This window comes from Gadus morhua, chromosome 11 (genome assembly GCF_902167405.1).
Source record: "Gadus morhua chromosome 11, gadMor3.0, whole genome shotgun sequence".
Taxonomy (NCBI): Eukaryota; Metazoa; Chordata; class Actinopteri; order Gadiformes; family Gadidae; genus Gadus; species Gadus morhua.
This window is the reverse complement of record NC_044058.1, coordinates 8,542,641-8,567,968: the sequence shown is the minus strand read 5'-3', so window position 1 is coordinate 8,567,968 and position 25,328 is coordinate 8,542,641. Positions and strand designations below refer to the sequence as shown.

The 25,328-nt window shown below is 41.8% G+C and overlaps 3 protein-coding genes across 3 annotated transcripts; 1 reads left to right on the top strand and 2 right to left on the bottom strand.

Annotated features, from left to right (window-relative positions):
• Positions 1-10,224: 10,224 nt before the first annotated feature.
• Positions 10,225-11,872, bottom strand: LOC115554215 (trypsin-10-like). The gene is made up of 6 exons (XM_030370867.1): positions 11,782-11,872; positions 11,504-11,651; positions 11,050-11,300; positions 10,694-10,830; positions 10,487-10,588; positions 10,225-10,363 (listed from the first exon to the last, which is right to left on the bottom strand). Exons 1-6 carry the CDS (start codon positions 11,855-11,857, stop codon positions 10,316-10,318), a joined length of 762 nt encoding a protein of 253 aa, XP_030226727.1. The 5' UTR covers positions 11,858-11,872; the 3' UTR covers positions 10,225-10,315.
• Positions 11,873-14,070: 2,198 nt separating this feature from the next.
• LOC115554217 (trypsin-1-like) lies at positions 14,071-15,709 on the bottom strand. Its single transcript, XM_030370869.1, has 6 exons — positions 15,641-15,709; positions 15,363-15,510; positions 14,909-15,159; positions 14,551-14,687; positions 14,344-14,445; positions 14,071-14,208 (listed from the first exon to the last, which is right to left on the bottom strand). Exons 1-6 carry the CDS (start codon positions 15,678-15,680, stop codon positions 14,161-14,163), a joined length of 726 nt encoding a protein of 241 aa, XP_030226729.1. The 5' UTR covers positions 15,681-15,709; the 3' UTR covers positions 14,071-14,160.
• A 5,604-nt stretch (positions 15,710-21,313) lies between these two features.
• Positions 21,314-23,429, top strand: LOC115554216 (trypsin-1). The gene is made up of 6 exons (XM_030370868.1): positions 21,314-21,371; positions 21,498-21,648; positions 21,856-22,106; positions 22,586-22,722; positions 22,862-22,963; positions 23,255-23,429. The coding sequence occupies exons 1-6, from the start codon at positions 21,332-21,334 to the stop codon at positions 23,300-23,302; spliced, it is 729 nt and encodes a 242-aa protein (XP_030226728.1). The 5' UTR covers positions 21,314-21,331; the 3' UTR covers positions 23,303-23,429.
• The last annotated feature ends 1,899 nt before the right edge of the window (positions 23,430-25,328 follow it).

Below are 25,328 nucleotides of genomic sequence, written 5' to 3'. Positions count from 1 at the left end.
GTGAAAAGTGGTTTCTGGCATGTAAAATTAGATGAAGAGTCAAGTTTTCTGACTACTTTTGCTACGCCATTTGGACGTTACCGATGGCTGAGGCTTCCAATGGGGGTCAGCCCCGCACCAGAGGTCTTTCAGCGTAAGCTCACACAGGCGCTGGAGGATCTGTCTGGTCTGTACATCATTGCTGATGATGTGCTGATCACGGGACAAGGTGAGACACAAGAAATGGCACAGCAAGACCACGATGAGAAACTGAGACTGTTTTTGAATAGATGCAGACAAAAGAACATTAAACTGAACGCAGACAAGTTCAAGCTGAAGGAAAAAGAGACTACGTACATAGGACATCTCCTGACAGCGGATGGTGTAAGGATACATCCAGAAAAGGTACGTGCCATTGAACAAATGCCAAAGCCAACAGATGTGAAAGCAGTTCAGAGGCTGTTGGGTATGGTGAACTACCTGGCTAAGTTCTGTCCTCATCTCTCTGACCACTGTCAGCCACTCAGGCACCTGACACACAAGGACGGTGAATGGGAGTGGACAGAACAGCATGACCAGGAGTTTCTCAAATTGAAAGAGACTATTTCAAACACACCGGTGCTGAAGTACTACAGCCCGGAGGAGGAATTGACTTTGCAGTGCGATGCCTCAGACATTGGTTTGGGCGCAGCACTGGTCCAGAGGGGTAAGCCCGTAGCATTCGCAAGCAGAGCACTCACACAGACAGAGAAGGGCTATGCCCAAATTGAGAAGGAATTCTTAGCAATGATTTTCAGTTTGGAGAAATTCCATCAGTACACGTATGGACGCAAGGTAACTGTACAAAGTGACCACAAACCTTTAGAGAACATAGTGAGAAAGCCACTATTGAGTGCACCCAAAAGACTACAAAGAATGATGATGCGTATTCAAAAGTATGACGTTGATGTTGTTTACTTACCAGGAAAAGGGATGGTGTTAGCAGACACCTTGAGCCGAGCTTACCTGCCTGAGTGTTCAGCCTTTGGCTCAGTGGAAGCTGAAATAGAGCCTGTTAATATGTTGCAGCATGTACCCATCTCAGCGGACAGCCTCAGTTCAATCTGCTCTGCAACAACACAGGATTCAACACTGCAGAAACTCATTGAAACCATACAACAAAGATGGCCAAATGACAAGGCAAAGACACCGAGCGAAATCAGACCATACTTTTCATTCCAGGATGAACTGAGTCACCAAGATGGAATAGTGTTTCGGGGTGAACGTGTTGTCATACCTGATGCGCTAAGGAGAGACATCACGCAACGTCTACACTCCTCTCATTTTGGGGTGGAAGGATGCCTACGAAGAGCCAGAGAGTGCGTATACTGGCCAGGCATTAATGACCAGATCAAGACCTATGTAGCCAAGTGTGACATTTGTAGGTCAGTGGACTATAAGCAACAAAGAGAAACACTGATCTCACATGAAATGCCTAACAGACCATGGGCTAAAGTAGGCACAGATTTGTTTTCTTTTGACAACAAGAACTATCTCATCACTGTAGATTACTATTCAAATTTCTGGGAAATAGATTATCTCTCAGACACAAAATCTACAACTGTGATAAAGAAACTGAAAGCCCACTTTGCCAGACAAGGCATCCCTGATGTTGTCATCTCGGACAACGGACCACAATACTCATCGCAAGAATTCCACAGATTCAGCGAACGGTGGGAATTCCTGCATAAGACCTCGTCACCTGGGTACGCTCAGAGCAATGGCAAAGCAGAATCAGCCGTCAAAACAGCCAAGAGACTTTTGCACAAAGCGCAAATGGCTGGACAGGATCCCTACCTTGCTCTTTTGGATCACCGTAACACACCGTCACAAGGCCGGGACACCAGTCCAGCACAAAGACTTCTCAGTCGGCGCACCAGAACACTGCTGCCCACGAAAGCAACCCTTCTGCAGCCAAAAGTCGAACAGGTGCAGCAAGGACTACGCAGGAACCAAGAACGCCAGTCTGCCTACTACAACAGATCTGCCAGAGATCTGGACACATTGAAACCAGGGGACTGTGTGCGAATACAGCCATTTGGGTCTCACACTCTCTGGAGATTAGGCAATGTTCTCAGGGCTGTGGATGCGAGATCCTACGAAGTCCAGCTGCAGTCTGGTGGTGTTCTGCGGAGGAATCGCAAACACCTCAGGCGTGCCCACGGACAGACCCTCAGTGAGTCTATGGACATGGAGACTGTGGTTCTTCTTCCACAGACTGTTCCTGAAACACACACAGATACAGACACGGGTGACATACACCCACCGGGTAGCAATGTATTACCGGGGACCACAAGGGCTGGTCGCACAGTGTGTTGTTATAAGTTTAAGACTAAAATAGGACTAAAGAAAGAATGTGGAGAAAGCATAACATGTTTAGTAATGTGTGTTGTTATAAGTAACATGTTTAGTAATGTGTGTTGTTATAAGTTTAAGACTAAAATAGGACATAAAGAAAGAATGTGGAGAAAGCATAACATGTTTAGTAATGTGTGTTGTTATAAGTTTAAGACTAAAATAGGACATAGTTTGTAGAACTTTTCATTCTGAATTTACGATGTGGATCTGTGATTTGATTGCAGCTAGTATGTGTGAAGGGTAACAAGGAATATCACTCTAGTTTTTTAGTTTTCACTGTAACAGTAATGAGTTTTGTCATTCAGAGATGATTTATATTGTGTGTATTTTTGACAGTTCATTAAGAGTCAGAAAAAGAGAAAAAAGAGAAAGGATGTTACAATAGTAATTGTGTTCACACGGACAAGTAGGAATGTGACACGGGAAGTAAGAGGAACACGTGAGAGATGCACGTAGGTTGTACCAGTGAGTCAATAAAGAGTTGCCGTGTTGGGCTGTTATAAAGTAATTCTGTAGTTCATTTAAGAGAAAAGGAGCAGAATTAAACACCATCCGCCTTTGTACTTCAGTTTTATCAACAGCCTCTGTTAGCATAGCTTCAGACGCTGTGGATTTTAGTTTCTGCTGGTGATCTCCCACCCACTGGCACTGCTCTAATAGGTCTGTAGCGTCAGTGGGTCCCACCCCCTAGAGGGGGGTGGGACTAGTGGTTGCAGTCTTACGAGAATCATCCCCTCTTACACTTCCTATTTTCTTGTACGCAAAAATCGTCATATTGCGTCATTGGAAACAGGAAGTGTTGGAGATTGATACAGATCTCTCCAGTCTCTCCAGAAAATAAGGGAATGATGCTAGACCATTCAAAAATATGAGTGGATTTCTAACGATACAAAGCTTAAGTGAAATGGGTGAAGTTGCCCTTTAATTGATTTATTTGACATCAATCTTTGAATATAGAATTATTGCCTTTTTTTTTAAAGAGCCATTTGACCCAGTCAAGTGCCCTACTGACAACAAACCGTCGACTTGTGTTACAGCACTAGACTCATAGGACACAGCTATTCGATTTGAGTGCTTCTTCATTTTCAGGGTTCCCTGTCTTTTGAGCTTATTACATACAGTTATTTTTCAGGACATTTTCATTAACCTTCCTGGGCTCAGACCAATGCAAGCCGATCCTATAGCAGGATCTTACAGGCTTGCTGGACTTCCAAATCTTCACCAAACACGTGTGCAGACATTACCTTAACTCGATTACCCAGCCTTAGTGATGGTTTTGGTATATTATCTGGCTTTTGAATTGTTTGTGTTACACCTATAATGCCTTCTGCAGCACACCGACGGCACACTCTGAGGAGGATGTGGTGTAATTTTCTCAGTGGGACGCTTTTCTTGGGTTTCCAACCATCAAACTCGATCTGAATGCTTTGGATCCGTCTCAGGATGACTCAACCAACAGTTTATTGCCAGGAAAGCTCTCTGGAGTTCAACCATAGGATAGGATAGGATTTTATTTGTTGTCATTGCACATGTTACAGAGCAACAAAATTACTTGACTTACCATGACTCCACTATGCCTGATTTGAAGCTGATGTCAATGGGTTTTCATTCAAAGAGGTAACCTCCAACCATGCCATTCAACTGTACTCTGTTTCTGGCTATTACAGCTCATTTGGCTGATTGATGCAGGGTTTGACCCACATCCCTGACTTGGAGGTCAGGCATACACTGCAAAAATAAAAATCTAACTAAGATTAGTAATCTTAAATATAGGCAAAATGATATTGTTTTTTGTCTGCCAAGTTGATTCTTCCTACCATGCAGTTTTTGCGCAAGAGCATTTCACTTGTTTTAAGAAGTATTTCTCTTAATAATCATAATGAGGTATTGTGACTTATAATTGAGATTTTAATACTGGTTATGAGCAAGTTCATGCTCATAATAAATAATAACAATAACCATAATACTAACGGTATTACATCAACACTTAAATATAAAACTGCTTGGTCATAGTCAGTATTTCTTATTTTAAGCATATTATCCTTTTAATCGCTTAACATTTAGAAAAAGATAACAATTGAACGGAATTCCTTTTTTTATTGTCAACCTTACAACACAGCACAGCAATTACATATGCCCAGCTGAAATACAGTACAGAGAAGTAATTAGTCAAACAGATGCTAATAACCTCAAAGAAAGAACCAATATTGCACAAAGATTCGGTGCAAACACAAATCCAAAACACATCTGGAATACCAAAAATAAATAAAACATTTTCATCTGCTATTGAAATATTATGCATCAAGACCCAACCCGGTATCACGCCAAGGCGTGAAATAGATACGTTGGTCCACATCGCAAGGCATGTTCAGGGTCACGCTTTGCCTGACCAAAGCGTGACCCTGAACACGCTTTCTTCTCCATTCGAAATGAATGGAGGAATAGCACCAACTTCTCCTAGCATTTGGTGAAATTGTTGCGTAGCCTATATTAATCTTTATTATCTGAATGGGAAATGCAATATTTTAGGACAGATACGCCATTAAACGTGTTTCTAATAACATTTCTAGCGAGAAATATACCTTTTCCTTGCATAATCTCCAATAAGTGAATGTGTATGATCTTTATTAATCTTTATTATCTGAATGGGAAATGCAATATCTTAGGACAGATTCACCATTAAACGTGTTTCTAATGACATTTCTAGAGAGAAATGTACATTTTCCTTGCATAATCTTCAGTCAGTGAATGTGTCGATGATCTTTAGATTTATAGTTATTAGGAAGATTTTATCGGCTTGCTCGCATTTTTCAACGACGTCAGGTTGCTGGGGACGCTGCTTTCGCTAAACTAGCAGCTCACGTGTTTCCTGCGTTTGTGTTATTCAACCGTTACTTTATGTAACTTTTAATGATATCATCTTCTTAGAAGCATTTATATCTGAGAGCCAACCCTGTCGCCAAAAGCATACGTTGACAGGGTACGTTTTCGTGAACACTGGATTACGCCGCATTTCAACATAAAATAGCGTGTTACACACACACACACACACACACACACACACACACACACACACACACACACACACACACACACACACACACACACACACACACACACACACACACACACGCACGATGCATTTCGCTGCTAAAACAACAAAATATAGGGGGGGGCGCCCTTCCTGCCCGAAACTTGGCCCGGTCAGACCCCGAGGGCAGGCCCCCCCTTCCTGCCCTCGGGGTCCGACCGGGCCAAGTTTCGGTGCGGGGGTCCCAGTTAGGCCCTAGAATAAGGTATTTAAATTTCCGGGGCGGTAGGACCTTCCTATCTCAAAAACTGTTTTTCCACAACATTCTGAACCATTAGGTCTTGCAGGCAACACTTCTGAGGGGCTTTGTCCAAATGGAAAACTTTTTTTCTCTAAGGGCTCTTTTTTTTCTCTAGAAATCCAAATCTCGGATATGTCGTTCTCGGGGCCCCTGGAAATGTATTTAAACATTTTAGCATCCCTAGCTATCTCGAAAAGGCTGGAAAAGGTGCTTGACCTCCAACAGTACAGTAAATGTACATAAGACCGAGGTTAGTTTCTAGTCCCCATTTTTTTTGGGATGGAGGTGTACATTTGTGGCTTAAGGTGTGTAGACACAGCTGGCCCGTGGCCACGTTTTTGAAGTCTGGGGTCAAAAGGTCAAAAGGAGCCGGCACCACGCCGCTTATGAGATAACAAAAAGTTAATGTGTATTTCTCTCGTAACTTTTTGTCATTATTGAAGAGAAGCCTGATTCTCAGATATGCATGTTGGATGGCTAGGGTGTAGAACTTCAGGCCAAAATCTTGCAAGCGAGCCGCTTGGTGAGGTGCAACGAGATGGAGCACTTGCTGAGTCATTTCCTGGAGCCACAGGTTGAAGCGTATGCGTCCTTTGAGACCCCCTTTGATATATAAGAGACCCCAAGGTACAGTTTACTTAAATGTTCTCAACTCAGTCACCTGCATCACTTCCTTTAGGGCTTCGGCCTCCTAATTGATCATTGAAGTATAATTGAATGCCCTCTTTCATATATATGATGCCTCCACCACTGGGACGTGGCAACAATTCTCCAAATCCATATGGGGAGGGGGGGGGATGCTTGTGGACAGTAGGAGTGTACACTAGACATAAATAGGAAGCAAACTGAGGAATGACCTCTCACAAATATTTATTTAATAAATTGTTTCAAATAACCTAGCCTCGTTAAATCAATGGTGATTGGTGTTTTGCTTTCAAAAATAGTTTATAGAAGAAGTCTTAACTGCAGAAAACAAAAAGATCCAAGCTGCCTTTTAAGGATACCTTGGAATATCTGTCTATTTTTTAACCATCGGACCCTAGTTTACGACAAAAACAACACAATTGACGGCAGCTCCTTTGCTGCGTGGTTTTTAGAGCCGTGTAAGGATTAGAGGGGGCGGTTGATAGCAACCACCATAGCAACCATAACGGTCAAGTGACTGGATGCAGCCCCCTGGAAAAAAATAGAATACCACCCTACACACTCAGGAATTGATATTTAAATTAATATGACCATGAAGTCTTTATTTGCATGGGTTTACATTTCGTTCTGTGTAGCATGGAAAAATCGGAGAACCACTCCCATTCAGAATGCATTGGTTTACATTTCGTTCTTTGGAGCACGGTTATTTTTAATTATTTTCAGTTTTTGAGGAGGTGCTTCAAAGATGCTAATATTTCTGCAATAATCCAAAATCCAATGGAAAAACCCGTTGGCTCTTGGTCAAGGGAACCCAGGGCGACGCTCACTTCCGGGTTGGCCAACATACGTCACCCCTCCACCACTCTATACTGTAAAAACACATGTTCAAGTTGAATGATAATGCATGAATTTATTCTTTATTCTGCCATAGAATTTATTTAAGGGGGTTGGGGGGGGGGGGAGTCTTTTGGCCATGGTGGATCCAGATCTGTTCCGGAGCATTTCAGCACCTCGGGCAACAGCGCAGGGTTGCCAGGTCCTGCAAAAATCGTGCTGCCCACATACCGTTCAAAATCCACCCAAAATGTCCTAGAAGCAGCCCAAATAAAAAAGATATTCCATTTTGGCCAATGTTTTGAAAGTAAAACAATTTGAGGGAATATTTTTTTTGTTTGTTTTAGCAGCGAAATGCATCGTGTGTGTGTGTGTGCGTGTGTGTGTGTGTGTGTGTGTGTGTGTGTGTGTGTGTGTGTGTGTGTGTGTGTGTGTGTGTGTGTGTGTGTGTGTGTGTGTGTGTGTGTGTGTGTGTGTGTGTGTGTGTGTGTGTGTAACACTCTATTTTATGTTGAAATGCGACATAATCCAGTGTTCACGAAAACGTACACTGTCAACGTATGCTTTTGGCGACTGGGTTGGCTCTCAGATATACATGTTTCTAACAAGATGATACAATTAAAAGTTACATAAAGTAACGGTTTAAAGGCCCACTATGCAACATTTTTAGCCAAAATTACATTAATTATGCAGGTTGAGAGTTATTCTGATGGTTCTACAACCATTTCTGGGTCGTTTCATTGCCCCTTGTCGCTTCTCCAAGGACAAAGCGAATATGCAACTTGCTCTGTTCGGACCGACACAATCCGGATGTGACGCAGCGGAAGTATCCAATCGCGCCTCGAAAATGTAGTCAGATTGTAGTTTCGAAAATGCTTTACGGCACAGACACACACCCAAACATGGCACCGGCTAGAAATAAACAGCCAGTTGCGAGGCAATTGTTGCATTCATCATGCAGGATCAATCGACTGATAAGGGACCCAAGAGGCGACTGTCGGTGCTATCGTTATGTATTATGTTGGCCAACACTCTTACACGGATTGTTCTGTTCAACCAAAGATAAAACAATTATAATCTAGGATATAATTCTCCCCGTCCACTATAAAAAAGGATGGATTTATGTTTATTGAAATACAAATACACCATTTTAAAAATGTATAACCTTGTCTACACTTTATGAACATCTACTTCGGACATGGCTCCACGCATTCGCCGGCTTCTTTGAAAACAAATGCACTTGGCTGGCGTAGAATTGGAAGGGTCGTCTACGAGTTGTTACGACAGTGTTGTAAAATATCTACTACGAAGCTGTAGGGGGCGCTGTGTATAGAAAAGTGTGTGCGCAAACCAAGAAAACAGCGAAGAAATGGACGATCCTGCATAGGGTTTTCGTACCAACAGTTCTTGATGACCTCGAATAGTTAGTTCAGGCTTTTATTGTTTTTAAAATAAATCTTGTTTGTCTTTGAAGACAATAAATACATGGATTTAGATTCATGTATTTGTTAAGTACCACAATAAATCACATTTAGTTGTTCTATTATTGCATATAGGATTACATTTTTAAAATATGGTGTATTTTGTGTGGCAGGGAATTTGTCTTATTTCAAGAATTTTGCAGTGGCATTGGATACTAAATTTAAGTACATTTTTCTACGCATTAGAAAAAAATATTCTTAAATTTTTCTCCTTATCTAGACAAATGTACTTGATTTCAGTGTACCGTTTTTAAGATATGTTGCCTATCAGAAAACCTTGTTTGGAGCTGATAATACTAGCATATGCTGAATATAAGCACATTTTCCAATATATTAAGAAAGTTATTCTTGCATTTTCTCTACTTATCCAGACAAATGTACTTGTTTTAAGTGTGGCTGTGCTGACTTTAAGATGTTTACTTATATAAAATCGAATTTAAAGATGATGGCACTAGCATGAGCCTTATTGTCCTAACCGTAACCCTACTTGTTTTAGTCTAAACACTTTTTTTTTTTAAGGCTAGATAGAATAACTAACTTCAAATTTTCCTGTTCTGTTGGACGATCATTTTGCTTATTTGTAGTAATATAAGTAATTTTATTTCCTTTTTTTCTTATTTTTTAAAGCCGATTATTTGTAGTGTAAGGCCGTGTTCACATCTAGCATTTTTTTAAGTCAGCCAGCGCTTGTTTTACATTATATTCCTATGGAGCAGAGCGTTTTTTAAAAAAGTCACAGCGTTTTTTTTAAACACCTATCCCAGCGTTTTTTTCTGCCATACGGAGCGTTGAAAAAAGTTCAACTTTCAGGAAGAAAGCGGCCGAGGTCAGGTGTCTTTTGGGCAACTGACCAATCACAAGCGGAACATTGACACTTCGTCACAAGGGAAAATCTCAACTGTCAAAACAAGAAACAACGGCGGACAAATCACTCGGGAAAGTGCCGGTGTGGAGTGGTCAATAGTTTTGATAACAGAACATGTCGCGATCTCCGACATTTCTAATGGGCTATAGCCTGGAAACGTAGTATGCGAGTAACGTTGGGTCTAGAATGGGTTCGTTGCTAGGCGATAGAAAAAAACCCTCTCGGCGCTTTTAGGACAAAAAACCCTGCCAGCTTTTTTTTTTGGGAAAAACTGTCGGCTCAACTTTTCCCTATTAGAAAAAACGCTAAATGTGAACACGGCCTAAGAAAGTCAGTGGGAGCCGATAATTCTAAAGGGCCTTGTAGCAGTACCTCCAGTGATGAGTATAGAGTCTGAAGATGCAACGGCATCTTGATACAATTTAGGAAATATATCCATCTATTTTTATAACAAGTGTAATTGTGTGTTGCCTTTTTCTCTCTGGTGTCACAAGAAACTAAAATGTAACTGCTGAAATAGATATAAATTGGTTATCAGACAGTTGAAAGTTTGTGTCCCCATCACTGTCCATACTGAAAGGATCAGAGCTCGGAACAGAAGCCCTTCTACCCAAAGATTGCAAGTGCGATTGTAGAACCATCTCATAATGAAGGAAACTAACAACTTAGATATAAAAGAGAGAGAGACTTGTATGATTTCTCTTTTAAACTTTATTGATCATATTCATTTTCTCCATTAACAGCCTGATGTGAAGCTGCTACAGGAATCTGAAGAGGATCATTTAATAACTTGCCATGGTATCGCGAACCCAGCCCGAGAGAACGCAGACCTGGCAGAGATTAAATAAAATACACAGGAGTTAGCCAAAGACCTTGACGTTAGAATGTCATCTCAAAACCTGGAAACCTCATAATATAATAAAATACATTAAAGTTAATAACCGCGTCTGTACCTTGGCGTAGACGCCGGGGTTGTCCCTCTCAGCACATCCGTATCCCCAGGACACAACACCCTGCAGCACACCGTTGCACACCACGGGGCCACCGGAGTCTCCCTGCAAGACACAAACAGATATGAGCACTTACATCTTACCCAACCCTCAGCGAGAACCAATGAAGGCCAGATGAGCAGTGAGTTGTGTTCCTGCAGATGAACGTACCTGGCAGGAGTCCTTGCCTCCCTCCAGGTAGCCAGCGCAGAACATGGACTGGGTGATCATGCCAGGGTAGGAGTTGGAACAGTCGGCGTGGGAGAGGATGGGTAAGTTCAGGCACTGAAGCTTGTCCCCGTCATCAACTAGAATATGGAGGAAGAAGAGAATGAGAATATGCTTTGCTCTTCGCATTTCTTATTTTGTTAGTGTTCTATCGATAATATATATTTTGACTTGTCCTTATTATGCTGCTGTGACACCCAACTTGCCCTTCTGGCATTCTTTTTAAAGAAGTTGCTCTCATCTTAAACATCCCAGCAGCCCCCTAGACTAGGATCAAGACCAGCGGACTAACTACTCACCGGAGCTCATGGTGTTTCCCCAGCCAGACACGGTGCACATGGTGCCATCAGCAGCACATTCGGTGGGAAGGGCCACAGTCTGCACATACTGGTTCAGGGTGGCGGGCTTGCTCAGCTTGATCAGCATGATGTCGTTGTCGATGTTGTAGGAGCTGTAGTTGGGGTGACGGATGACGCTGGAGGAGGAGATGAACTGCTCGGTTCCCTCGTTGACCCTGATGTGGTGCTCGCCCAGACGCACCTCAATACGGCTGGAATGAGAGAGAGGGAGAAAGTGATAGAGAAAATTGAAGAGAGAGATTGTGAGGAAAATGGGTAATGAACTGCAAGAATGTCAAACTGGATTTGGTGCAGTGATTGTTTCGAGTTTTCTGTCTTTAATTTTGAGTTAGAGTCCTCTCTATGCCAATGAAATCCCAGCCGGTGAATCAGCCTTGGAAGGTTTTGAACTCACGACTTGTAGCAGTGAGCAGCAGACACCACCCAGTCCTTGCTGACCAGGGAGCCTCCACAGAAGTGGTATCCAGAGTTCAGAGACACCTGGTGGGCCTGGGAGTGCCTCGTACACTCATACCCTCCGACGATCTTGTCCTCCTCAGCGACTAGAAGGGAAACACAAAACACAACATTAATCCAGGCTGAGACATACTCATGGTCATCATTTTTGAAGATCAGCTGCTGCCTACGACAGCAGCCATAGTCGAAGGCCTTTCGTTTGTGTGGGAAACTCACAGACAGCTCCGAGGAGCAGAACGAAGATAAGAGACTTCATGGTTGCTTTGTGATCAGGTTGAGGAAGTTTGAGCATTTACCTGAAGCTTTTATACCAACGAACTGGAGATCTGCCCCCACCCTCCTGTCCATCTCATTGGTCAGTCATGAGCCAATGATCTGCATTTGCTTCAAGATAATAACATTTGCTCCCCGAATTAGCTGATGCCTGGAAGTCCTGGCCAGAACACAGCAGTTGGTTATATCCCAGCACTGAAAATAACATTGTGTGGTTTGCTCTGCTTGTACTAATGACCAATTTCAATCCATAAAAGTTAAAGGTTATAAACTTTAAGATTAGATTGAAAGGCACTTTTACAATCTCTTCATAATTTATTAGTCGTTATGATACAACTTCCATACATATAAGCGTTATAAAAAGGGATGCACCATTCAAAAAAATGTATAGTTCATGTAGCTTCTATAATCCTTGAAACATATAAAGTTGATTTAGTTAGTTGCTTAGTTTGTTGTCTCATTAAAAAAGATTTAAATGGACTTAATTAATAGCAGATCAAATACATTTTATAACTAGATTGCTTAATACTTGAAGCACGAAAAATTAGGTTAGTTGGGTACTCTTTTGACTAGTTAATTATGGCTAGATTAAATGTAGAGTCTAAACAAGCAAATTAAGTGTTGTTAAGTAACCAAGTTTGGAATACTTGTTTAAAACAAATTTAAGTGATGAATTATGTCAATGCATGCATTATATAAGCATTTGTTTTGTTGGATTCATGAATTTTTTGATAGACATTTTTAATTTGATTTAATGTAAATATAAGGATAAGGTCCTGTCTGACCATGAGGAAATTAAATGGTCACATGGTGCTCTCAGTTAGACAACAGTTGGATCAATTGAACCGCCCTATTTAAATAATACTTAAACCCAGTAAATTGCCATTTCCTGTTCATAGGTTAATTTCAGGCAAGTTTAAATGTTATGAAATTTATTTTGTTTCCAATCTGAACCAGAGGGGTTTTCACTTGGGGACCATCAATACATAACTGCTTGAATTAAACAAAATCATTGTTATTTCAATACCTTCATTCTGACTTGCTTGTGTAAGTGAAAATCTGGAAGAAACATTTTACTGAATTGGTCCCTGCAATTGTTTTATCTTGCATCAACATTTGAACAGAAAATATTTGCCATTTTTATAGCGTCATTTGACCTAGTCAAGTACCCTACTGACAACAAACCGTTGACTTGTGTTATGACAGTGGAATAATAGGACACAGCTATTTTAGTGGATTTGAGTGCTTCTTCTTTTTCAGGGTTCCCTGTCTTTTGAGCATATCATATACAGTTATTTTTCAGGACATTGTCATTAATGTACTGTGTTCAAACCAATGCAAGCCGTTCCTATGGTAGGATCATACAGGCTTGCTGGACTTCCAAATCTTCACCAAACACGTGTGCAGACATTACCTTAACCTCGACTACCTAGCCTAATTGATGGTTTTGGTATATTATCTTGCTTTTGAATCGTTTGTGTTACACCTAAAAGGCCTTTCAGCAGCACACCAACGGCCCACTCTGAGGAGAATGTGGTGCAATCTTCTCAGTGGGACGCCATTCCTGTGTTTCCCACCATCATGCTATGGATTTGTCTCAGGATGACTCAACCAACAGTTTATTGTCAGGACAGCTCTCTGGATATCAACCATAACTCCACCATGCCTGATCTAAAGCTGATGTGAATGGCATTTCATTCAAAGAGGTAACCTCCAACGATGCCATTCAACTGGACTCTGTATCTGGCCAACACAGCTCATTTGGCCGATTGATGCCGGGTTTGACCCAGATCCCTGACACGGAGGTCAGGCAAAACAAGGTCAGTGGGAGCCAATAATTCTGAAGGGATTTGTTGCAGTATCTACGGTGATGAGGATAGAGTCTGAGGATGCATCGGCATGCTACAATCTTGATTCATTTTAGGAAATATATCCATCTATTTTTTAGACTAATTGTGTGTTGCCTTTTTCTCTCTGATGTCACCAGAAACTAAAAAGAAACTGCTCAAATAGATATTAAGTGGATATTAACCAGTTTGAACTTTGTGAGCTGGCTACTGCATATCGCGAACAATCTGGGGATGAGGGACTGCCATCTCAATATCCTGTCCCCACTGAATGGATCAGAGCTCAGAACAGAAGCTCTTTCCAACCACAGATTGCAAGCCCGGTTTGGAAACCATCTCATAATGAAGGAAACTGACAGCTCAGATATAAAGAGAGAGACTTGTATGATTTATCTTTTAAACTTTTATTGATCACATTCATTTGCTTCATTAACAGCCTGATGTTAAGCTGCTATAGGGATCTCAAGAGGATCCTTTAATAATTTGCCATGGTGTCGCGGACCCAGCCCGAGAGAACGCAGACCTGGGAGAGATGAAATAAAATACACAGGAGTTAGTCAAAGTGCTTGACGTCAGAATGTCATCTCAAAATCTGGAAACCACATAATATAATATATTATAGTTAAATAACCGCCACCCCTCTCCCTCGCGTCTGTACCTTGGCGTAGACACCGGGATGGTCCCTCTCGGCACATCCGTATCCCCAGGACACAACACCCTGCAGCACACCGTTGCACACCACGGGGCCACCGGAGTCTCCCTGCAAGACACAAACAGATATGAGCACTTACATCTTATCCAACCCTCAGCGAGAACCAAGCAAGGCCAGATGAGCAGTGAGTTGTGTTCCTGCAGATGAACGTACCTGGCAGGAGTCCTTGCCTCCCTCCAGGTAGCCAGCGCAGAACATGGACTGGGTGATCATGCCAGGGTAGGAGTTGGCACAGTCGGCGTGGGAGAGGATGGGCAGGCTCAGGCACTGAAGCTTGTCCCCGTCAGCAACTAGAATATGGAGGAAGAAGAGAATAAGAATATGCTTTGCTTTTCGCATATTCTTATTTTGTTTGTGTTCTATCGATAACATATATTTTTGACTTGTCCTTATTATGCTGCTGTGACACCTAACTTGCCTTTCTGGCATTCTTTTTAAAGAAGTTGCTCTCATCTTAAACATCCCAGCAGCCCCCTAGACTAGGATCAAGACCAGCGGACTAACTACTCACCGGAGCTCATGGTGTTTCCCCAGCCAGACACGGTGCACATGGTGCCATCAGCAGCACATTCGGTGGGAAGGGCCACAGGCTGCACATACTGGTTCAGGGTGGCGGGCTTGCTCAGCTTGATCAGCATGATGTCGTTGTTGATGTTGTAGGAGCTGTAGTTGGGGTGACGGATGACGCTGGAGGAGGAAATGTACTGCTCGGTTCCCTCGTTGACCCTGATGTGGTGCTCGCCCAGACGCACCTCAATACGGCTGGAATGAGAGAGAGGGAGAAAGTGATAGAGAAAATTGAAGAGAGAGATTGTGAGGAACATGGGCAATGAACTGCAGCAATGTCAAACTGGATTTGATGCAGTGATTGTTTCGGGTTTTCTGTCTTTAATTTTGAGTCAGAGTCCGCTCTATCCGAATGAAATCCCAGCCGGTGAATCAGCCTTGGAAGGTTTTGAACTCACGACTTGTAGCAGTGAGCAGCAGACACCACCCAGTCCTTGCTGACCAGGGAGCCTCCACAGAAGTGGTATCCAGAGTTCAGAGACACCTGGTGGGCCTGGGAGTGCTTTGTACACTCATACCCTCCGACGATCTTGTCCTCCTCAGCGACTAGAAGGGAAACACAAAACACAACATTAATCCAGGCTGAAACATACTCATGGTCATCATTTTTGAAGATCAGCTGCTGCCTATGACAGCATCTGTAGTCGAAGGCCTTTCGTTTGTGTGGGAAACTCACAGACAGCTCCGAGGAGCAGAACGAAGATAAGAGACTTCATGGTTGCTTTGTGATCAGGCTCATGAAGTATGAGCATTTACCTGAAGCTTTTATACCAACGAACTGGAGATCTGCCCCCACCCTCCTGTCCATCTCATTGGTCAGTCATGAGCCAATGATCTTCATTTGCTCTAAGATATTAACATTTGCTCCCCGAATTAGCTTATACTTGGAATTACTTGCCAAAATACAGCAGTTGCTTACATCCCAGAACTTTGAGCTAACCTGAAAGTAACATAGTTTGGTTTTCTCTGCTTGTGTTTGTGAGCAAATTCAATCCAGAAAGTAAAAGGTTCTTAACTTTAAGATTAGCACTTTGTTATTCTCATTTTATCATGTCATTATGATACAACTTTTACCCATATATATATTACCAATGGGACACAACAGTTCAAAGTAATATCATTTTTATAGCTTCTGTAATCCTTGAAAAATATAACGTTGAGTAAGTTTACTCATTAAAACTGATAAAAATAGAATGAATTAATAGAAGATAAAATATTTTAGTTTTATTATAGGAAAGCGAAAGTTAGGTTTGTTGTTTACTCAGTTGACTAGTTAATTATGGCTTTATCTGGCAACAACTCTATTTGTGGAATCCGCACAGCTGTACAGTTCTCATCAAAAAATGCTTTGAAAGTACACGTGGACCTTTCACTCACTGCCCTGTAAGGCTGATCATCACTTCTAACGATTTACACTTTATGAAGTTCTCTACAGCTTTCCTTCATTGCATGTCTTTGCTTAAGGGATGCAGGACCTTTCTGTGCTGCAATTGTACTTCATGTAATTGTTTTTATGTAATTTGTTTTGATGTATGACCCTACCCAGTTACTACAAATCAAAGTAGACTTCCCTGCTAACTCAAAAAACAAATGAATTACAAATAAAATAAAGCTACTAGTTATATCGATTTAGCAACTAGTCTGTGTGTTTGTCTGTGTGTGTGTGTGTGTGTGTGTGTGTGTGTGTGTGTGTGTGTGTGTGTGTGTGTGTGTGTGTGTGTGTGTGTGTGTGTGTGTGTGTGTGTGTGTGTGTGTGTGTGTTCATACTACTAAACACAAATAAAATAATTCTACATCCATGAAGGTATCTGTATTGTATCTGATATCTGTATTGTATCTGATACTGATATGCTGAATGCCCAATATGCGTCCTACACCTGGAGGCTTTGGTAAAAGACCAAAAAAACGTTGCTGGGGTACAGACACCCAATGACGCGAGACAAGCTCAGAGTAAGTCTAAGTTGTGAATGAATATGTCTGGCTCTTGTTCACCACACTCAGCTACTCAGGCCCGTTAGAATTAGTCAGACATGCAGCATTGTCCAGTCAGATAACTAAAACAAAACTGCATTTAGTCTGCATTTAGTATGAAAGTCATTTTACTACATTCTTTATTTAATCCACAACAAGAGTCAGTTCCGTTTTAATGCAGCGCTGCAAAGTTGAATTAGTGTTTTTTGCTGGGTGAGGAAAACAGATTTATGCAGAATACTGGTATCTAATCTCGTAGTTCCTTCAGTATGTGTTTGTGTGTCTGTGTTTGCATGCGTGTGTGTGTGTGTGTGTGTGTGTGTGTGTGTGTGTGTGTGTGTGTGTGTGTGTGTGTGTGTGTGTGTGTGTGTGTGCGTGTGCGTGTGCGTGTCAGGGTGTGTATATATTTTAATATTCTATACTATATATATATTATATATATATATATTTAATTGTTCAATACTACAAGTCCATCTTATCTCTGACGGATGCCACCTCGATTTGATCATGTTAGATAATCGATTCTTGAACTAATTATGCAAATCTTGACAATAATATTGAACATTTCATCAGTTTAATGAGTAAAGGCATAATTTTCATTTGTAAATAATACAGCTGAATAATCTAACAGCAGGGGCAATGATTGTTTCCATTTTTGGTGAATTTATGAATACATAAAAAACCATAAAGCAGAAAATAAAACACCCCATTTGCATTAGACCTGAAATATGTGGTTGTGGACCGCAGGACAGATTTTAATGCCTTGACCCATTAATAGCTGGCCATGCTGGCCACTGAAACACATTGCTGCTCCAAAGGAACTCAAAGAACCTCTGATCAATGTTCTGACAGTTTAAAATTCCCAGGGATCCTCTTTAACTGTCTTGCCGCGTCACAGCATTTACCCCGGCGTGGACACCAAGGTGGTCCTTCTCAGCACATCCACAGCCACCAGGACACCGTCCTCTGTGGCTCATCGGTCACACCCCGGGGCCGGCAGGCTCCCAGGAGCCCAACAGATAATATCTATAAACGTCAGTGGTGTCATTTGTTTTAATTAAATCAGGCCTTCAACAGCCACAGGGGAGACGAGACTGATTCATCCTCTTCAATCCATTAGCGTAAGTATAAAAGAGCATGGTGTTTGTTTATGAAGAAAACAATGGAAATAGCGCTGCTGTGCATGGAGCAGAAAGAGCGCTGCACTTTACTCTGCTATTACAAGTCATTTAGAAGATCAGAAGCTTTTAGCTCTTGTGTCTGCGATTTGTTTTCCATGTACACCATGTCACACATGCAATGCTTGTGGGCGCTGGTGTGTGTGTGTGTGTATATGGGCCTTGGCTTATCATTGAAGCGGACCCTAACACATAGTCATCCCTTACCTGATAAACATAATCTGCCCTCCATGGCTTTGAAGCAGGACCTGTTGGTTTCTTTGTTGGTGTTTCTGGGTGGCATTAAGAGGATTAGCTGGCAGGAGTACCCGCCTCCCTCCAGTCACCCCCGGGCACAACACAGTGTTGGGGCTCATGCCAGGGCAGGAGTTCTTCCCGTCCAGGTCGGATAAGGATGGGCAGGTCCAGACCCTGGGGCATGTCCACGTCAGTCACTGTAAAGCAAGAAAGGTCTGAATAGTCGGTCGGTGTGTGTTTACGGAGTCACACATTGAAGGTGACATGACGGTGTCATGGTGTTCCCCCGGCAAAACACGGCACACACGGTCCCAGCGGGAGAGCGGCCATGGTGGGCACAAGGCCCCGGGCTGCACCTACTGGTTCAGGGTGGCGGGCTGGCTCAGCGTGACCAGCATGACACCGCTGCCCATCGCCTCGGGGGTCAGTGCTGGGGTGATGGACAAAGGAGGAGCAGATGAACTGCTCAGTTACCTCCGTCCCCTGGAAGCGGCCGCAGGAGAGCAACGAGGGGGCTTAGAATCAATAGACCCCCAACATGTGAAGTTGATGGTTTCACACACCTTACAAGGATACAAACTGAAATGTGGAGTGTGTGTGTGTATGTGTGTGCTGAGAGGGGGGTTGCTCACAGCAGATAGCAGTGAGCAGCAGAAACCACCAAGTCTGGGTTGACAAGGGAGGATTCTCAGAAGTGGTATCAGATGTTCAGAGACACCTGGTGTGGGGGGGGGGGGTCCCAGCAACCCACTCAGACCCTACCACGATCCAGGCATCCACTGTGGTGACTGAAAACCGACGCAGGACAGAGACGTTGTGTTTCGCTGAAATGGGCAGTGAAAATGTGAATGATGCAGTGAAGTGGTAAAATCAATGAAAAGAAAATTGCCATTTCAATATTTCATAATCTGCACACTCACAGGCCACTCCAATGAGCAGAAGGAAGACCAGGGAGCTCATGATTGCTCAACAATCAATAAGGAGCCGAAAGTTGATTTATGACCATTGATAGAGCGGCACTGATGATGTCTGATTGGTCAGGAAATAACCAAACACAGCACCCAATAAAATATAAAAAGATATTCGGGACTATTGCTCTAGCTGTCATGCAGCCGGATGTGAAGGGGCCAGCCCGGCCAGTCGGTGAATTTCTAATCTAAAAACCTCTGTTTCTAACAGAGATATATTATGAACCCTCAACTCAAGGCTAACTCTTTTATACGTGCCAAGAAACTAGTAATGTAGAGACTTTCAGTAATAAAAAAAAGTGTTTGACGGTGCAATGTGCTATTATATATTTTACACTGCTGCACTTTACGTTCTGTCAAAATCCCTATTAAAGAAGTTAAGAATATTCCAACGTAAAGGTCAGGAAAATAGCTTAATATAATTTAAGATTTGTTAAAGCAGAGGTATGATAATAATAATAATACTAATAATAATAAGAATAATAATAATAATAATAATAATAATAATTATAATTATTAATAAGGCAAATGTTTTTTAAACTATTTCAGAGGCTTGAACTCAGTGCACTTCTTTTAAAGAATTGTTCAACTCATATTTTACTAATTTCTTATCGTATGTCGGTAACTGCCGAGGACTGGGTTGTATTTGTATGCAGTTCAAATTTGAGGATTATTCCCAAGTGATAAGATAATTAGCATTTCCTATTTTCTAATTATCAAAATGTCAGACTAGCCGTGAGATTACACTCAAATTCTCTTTAATTTTGCATGTATGCATGAGTATCTGTGTGTGTGTGCATGTGTGTGTCTGTGTGTGTGTGTGTGTGTGTGTGTGTGTGTGTCTGTGTGTGTGTGTGTGTGTGTGTGTGTGTGTGTGTGTGTGTGTGTGTGCGTGTGTGTGTGTGTGCGTGCGTGCGTGCGTGCGTGCGTGCGTGCGTGCGTGTGTGTGTGTGTGACTGGGTGCTGCAAAACCTTTATTCGAAGGTAAGCCAATGGAGACAGCATGGGGTCAATTAAGGACTCAACTGTGAAATGGTGGATGAAAAACCACCTTGAGTTGTTTTATTTAAATATATAAATGAAAGTGAGACAGTAAGTTGTCTTGGTGTTTTATTCAATTGGGAACATGATTTGTTTTAATGAATCCCATAATATGTGTCAACACACTTACATGTTAGAATTAAAGTGTTCGTTAGACTAGTTTAGTCATCATCATCATCGCCATCATCATCTTCATCATCATCATAATTATAATAATAACGGACTTGCTTACATTAATCAAGAATGTTTTTTCAAGGTTTGGGGTTTATTATTATGTATAATTGCAGTTGTACAGCAACATCCACCCTTAGAAAAACCTTTAAGCATGATTTTCCAAGGTCTATTGCAGGGTATGCCAGTAGACAGTGTTTACAGTGTGTTTACAGTGTGTGACCGTGTGAAGTGACCCATCTGTACTGCTGACTCGAGGGGCCCACTTTTGGCCGGGTCAAGGTAAGATACTTCAGGTTATAGTATGGACCTGGTAACTACAGGCCCCGTCCTTATTATACACTTGTTGTTCTCAAACCAGTACAAAAAGACAAAAATACCCAGATTCTACCCTTCATAATAACCATATTAAACCATGCCATATCTATGCACCAAATAAATTCTGAAAATTATCAATATTTTATCGATTTGGGACTCTTTATTGAAGCAAGGATATTCGGTCACTAGAATAAATGGTCCACGTTAATTATCTGTGTGCCTTCATATAAAACAACATCACAAGAGTAGTGAGCTACCATTATCTTGGCAAAAACATTCAGAAAAAACATAATTTTGACTACATTTGTTTTGAAAACCCTTTGAATTTCCAATATTATTCGTAGAGCAAGAACCAATTTCCTCTGAGGGTTATGATTGGTGAATTCAGCCCATGGGGAGGGTCTGTAGGGGGGTCAGAGGTGACACTTGTCCTATAAAGCCAGGGTAAGGGTCTTACCCTGGCTATGCTCATCCACAGTAACCATGAGATCTCTAATCCTAGCTGTGCTCATTGGAGTGGCTTGTAAGTAAAATACTCACAATATTAACCTGACTGAATGTATCCAAATGTCAAATGCTCATGATATTCTTCCATACTGTACTCAACTCAAAACTCATCTTCTAGCCTTTTTGTCCCAAATGTGAACAGTTGCAATTGAGGACGACAAGATCGTCGGAGGGTATGAGTGTCAGAAGCACTCCCAGGCCCACCAGGTGTCTCTGAACTCTGGCTACCACTTCTGTGGAGGCTCCCTGGTCAGCAAGGACTGGGTGGTGTCTGCTGCTCACTGCTACAAATCGTGAGTGTATTCAAAATCTACGAAGGCTGATTCACCGGTTTAGATTTCATTAGGATAGAGCTGACTGTACATAAAAAATGTATAAGCAGAAGTCTAAGAGCAATCACAACATCAAATCCAGTTTGATTTTTGAGATCACATTTTAGATGACTTTTGTCCCACTGTATATACCTCCCCCTCTTCATCTCTCCCTCTCTCTCATTCCAGCCGTATTGAGGTGCGTCTGGGCGAGCACAACATCCGGGTCACCGAGGGAACCGAGCAGTTCATCTCGTCCTCCCGCGTCATCCGTCACCCCAACTACAGCTCCTACAACATCGACAACGACGTCATGTTGATCAAGCTGAGGACGCCCGCCACGCTGAACCAGTACGTGCAGACTGTGGCCCTGCCCGCGGCCTGCGCTGCCGCTGGGACCATGTGCACCGTGTCTGGTTGGGGAGACACCATGAGCTCCAGTGAGTTGATGTTCATGCTTCTTTAAGGTTCTGGGAACCAATTCAATTCAATTGTATTTGTATGGATCCAAAGCGCGTGTAGAGTCTCAAAGGACTTAACAGGTCATATCTTCATGACACCCCCTTAACCCTAGCCCCCCAGGCGGCAAGAAAAAACTCCCTAAAATAGCAATTATGAAATCCTGAGAAGGAACGCGGGTGATCAGGAGTGCAATGGGCACCATAATTGACATACATTATGCATACAGGCAAAACATTTTTAAATCATCCCTGATCCTAATGGTTTGAGATATGGCAGGTTCAGTTCATCTACAGTAGTTATGATTTAATTTAGTTATTGATCCAAAAAAAAAAAGTATAGTCATTAATGAGCAGAGGGGGTTAAGTTAGGTGTCTCTCAAATGGATTCCTACAACACAACCTTTCCATGGGGATTGCAACACCCTCATCAATACCGCGATCGGTTCTGTTGTGTTTAGCCGATGACAGCGACAAGCTGCAGTGTCTGGACCTGCCCATCCTCTCCGGACAAGACTGTGACAACTCCTACCCTGGCATGATCACCCAGTCCATGTTCTGCGCTGGCTACCTGGAGGGAGGCAAGGACTCCTGCCAGGTACTGTCCTCACTGACCACAAGGCTCCCTGCATATCCAAAAATGAATTACATCGCATGTTTTCAAGACACCCTTCCTCCATGCGTTTCATTCGATCGTGTTGACAGGAGTGATGTGTGATTCTGTGCTCCCCTTGCAGGGAGACTCCGGGGGGCCACTGGTGTGTGATGGCGAGCTGCAGGGGGTCGTGTCCTGGGGCTATGGGTGTGCGGAGAGGGATTATCCTGGAGTCTACGCCAAAGTAAGTCCCTCAGTCACAATTCTGACTCCCAGTCTTGGTTCATGAGCTTGAACTCACTTCAACCCTCAAGACAAAAAGATTTGTAATTGATATGTTAATGATGATGGTTGGACTCTTCATGTTTTAGTCCCGATCTTTAGATTTGCCAGTAAGAGGCATACATCGAATTTATACAAACAAATACTAATCTCCATTCAAGACACTCCTGCCTTGAACTGACAAGTCTATAAAAAGCTAAGTTGACACATTGAAATCGACAGAAATTGTTCATGTTTTTTTCTCCATCTTTAGGTTTGTCAGTTGAGCGACTGGCTGGAACACACCATGAGAAACTATTAAGTTTGACCACAAAGTGTTTCCATCCATCTATAATAGACCATTCTACCTCAAAAACACAATTACTAAACCAAAACCATGCTTGATATTTGAAATAAATACTTGTTAATAAATTCATCATTCTTCATCAGTTTGGTTGTGTTTGTTTATATTTTTCAAGCGGAAGTTTGACTTCATATTCAGAAGGTGGAAAATCAGATACCAGGAATTAAACAAAACAATTGAGCAGCCTCTTCGGCCTTTAGAAATATGTAGGTTTTTGTTTTGTATATGTATTTAAAAAAATTAGATTATGAACTGCTTTATCATACTACTGCAAATATGTCTAATGTTGTCCGCTTCTTATCAGCTTGAACACGTTGTGGCCTGTACGTTTTGATTTGGGATTCAGCACCATTTTCTGAATCGACTATTTGCTCCATAGTTCTGAAACTACATCCATAGACCTATGAGTATCGCCATCTGATATAAGTATTGATCTTTTACCTTGGCTGCAGTCGGCGCTACAAGCCAATGTTTGTTTGCACTGCTGTACGGGAATGAAGGTTGCTTTTGAGTACATAATGATGTGCAGTTGTATCGCAATAGTTTCGTTTTGGATATCAAATATCTGAAATAGTGACTTTTTTATCAAACAGGGAAACAACATGAAAAAACAGTCTCCAAAACATAGAAAGAATGCACACCCACAAATAATATCCCCCCCATCTGAACTGCCATTAGTGACACTATTTTACACAAAATTAAAACAGTTTTTGAACCTGGAATACCATCCTCTAAATACATAGGATCTTTAGGCCAAAGAATGGAGCGTGCTCATCTTCACTGGCTATTTAAGCGTCTTGGTTCTAGGACACCTGAAGTATAATGCCACGGTTTTGATGAAGATGTGTGGAGCTTCGTCTGGCCAGCGGTTGATTTTGACGTCCGGGACCAAAAGGGTTTCACTTCTAGGACCCTTGTATGGGAAACACTGCATTAGATGGTAGCTGAGATGAACAACTAATGAAAGCACATTGTAGTAAGCTAGATTGATATTGAATTATCATATCAATAAAAAAACTTGTCTCTACTGGATAACGTGTTTCCAGGCCAATGTGAGGGTTAAGGGGATAGGACACCATTGACAGCATCCTCACCTTATGTAACGGACCATGACCTTGAGAATTTCACCGGATATCACCGGATTTGAACATTGTTGGAAATATTTGGGATAATGTTAGTACACTACTCAACAAAATAAATAACAATGGTCTAGTTGTTTTTTTGATATTTGAATGGGAAATGTTACATTTGATACCTTTAAAATGTATTAGATATTCAAAAATAACATCATAATCTTGCTCAAAATGACTTATATATGACCTATATTTATTCTGTCAATCACTGAAGCTATCCAGGATTTTGAAACATTGAGCAGCAGACAAAATTTAACACTATAATAATGTTAAAAATTATGATGATCATCATTGGCATCTTATCACCATGAATTTATTGAGGTTTGCAAATGTGTGCAAATAAGTGAAAGGAGAATGTAAAATGCAGGAAAGGGCTGCACTGCTATAATTCCATAAAATATCCAAAATCATGTATCCTAAAATGTAAACAATATGCAGGGAATGAAAAATGTTAGGATGTGTCAACCTTGCAATTGTTCATTGCAATTATAAGAGTTTATATTACGGGAGAAACATGTCAATGTTCCACATATGTCGTCCCATTAAATGGCATGAAACACAGGAAAGTGTTTTGACTAGTAGTCTTGCTATAATTTGTATTTTAGGTAAGCTACAGCCATCAGAATTAATCAAATATAGCTATTAGAATTACAATGTAGGATAAACCAAAACCATATCAGAAATTACTATACATTGATTACACATAGAAAAATGTACGCTTTATCTGGCTCAAATAAAGCCACATGCTGTATGTTTCCAGACAGTGAGAAAGCATCCACCTGTGTGAGAGCCAAGGTCCAAGTCCCAATGTAGATTACAGCACATGCCACACGAGGCCTACTGCCCTCTGC

Bases quoted from the DNA above. Each gene is read 5' to 3' on its own strand.
- LOC115554215 (XM_030370867.1), bottom strand. From the start codon at position 11,857: ATGCTCAAACTTCCTCAACCTGATCACAAAGCAACCATGAAGTCTCTT. The intron at 11,652-11,781 runs GTGAGTTTCCCA...TTTCCCTTCTAG, and splicing joins TCTGCTCCTCGGAGCTGTCT to TCGCTGAGGAGGACAAGATC. The intron at 11,301-11,503 runs GTGAGTTCAAAA...CTCTCATTCCAG, and splicing joins GCTGCTCACTGCTACAAGTC to CCGTATTGAGGTGCGTCTGG.
- LOC115554217 (XM_030370869.1), bottom strand. From the start codon at position 15,680: ATGAAGTCTCTTATCTTCGTTCTGCTCCTCGGAGCTGTCT. The intron at 15,511-15,640 runs GTGAGTTTCCCA...TTTCCCTTCTAG, and splicing joins TCTGCTCCTCGGAGCTGTCT to TCGCTGAGGAGGACAAGATC. The intron at 14,688-14,908 runs GTGAGTAGTTAG...TCCATATTCTAG, and splicing joins GGGAAACACCATGAGCTCCG to TTGCTGACGGGGACAAGCTT.
- LOC115554216 (XM_030370868.1), top strand. From the start codon at position 21,332: ATGAGATCTCTAATCCTAGCTGTGCTCATTGGAGTGGCTT. The intron at 21,649-21,855 runs GTGAGTGTATTC...CTCTCATTCCAG, and splicing joins GCTGCTCACTGCTACAAATC to CCGTATTGAGGTGCGTCTGG. The intron at 22,723-22,861 runs GTACTGTCCTCA...CTCCCCTTGCAG, and splicing joins GAGGCAAGGACTCCTGCCAG to GGAGACTCCGGGGGGCCACT.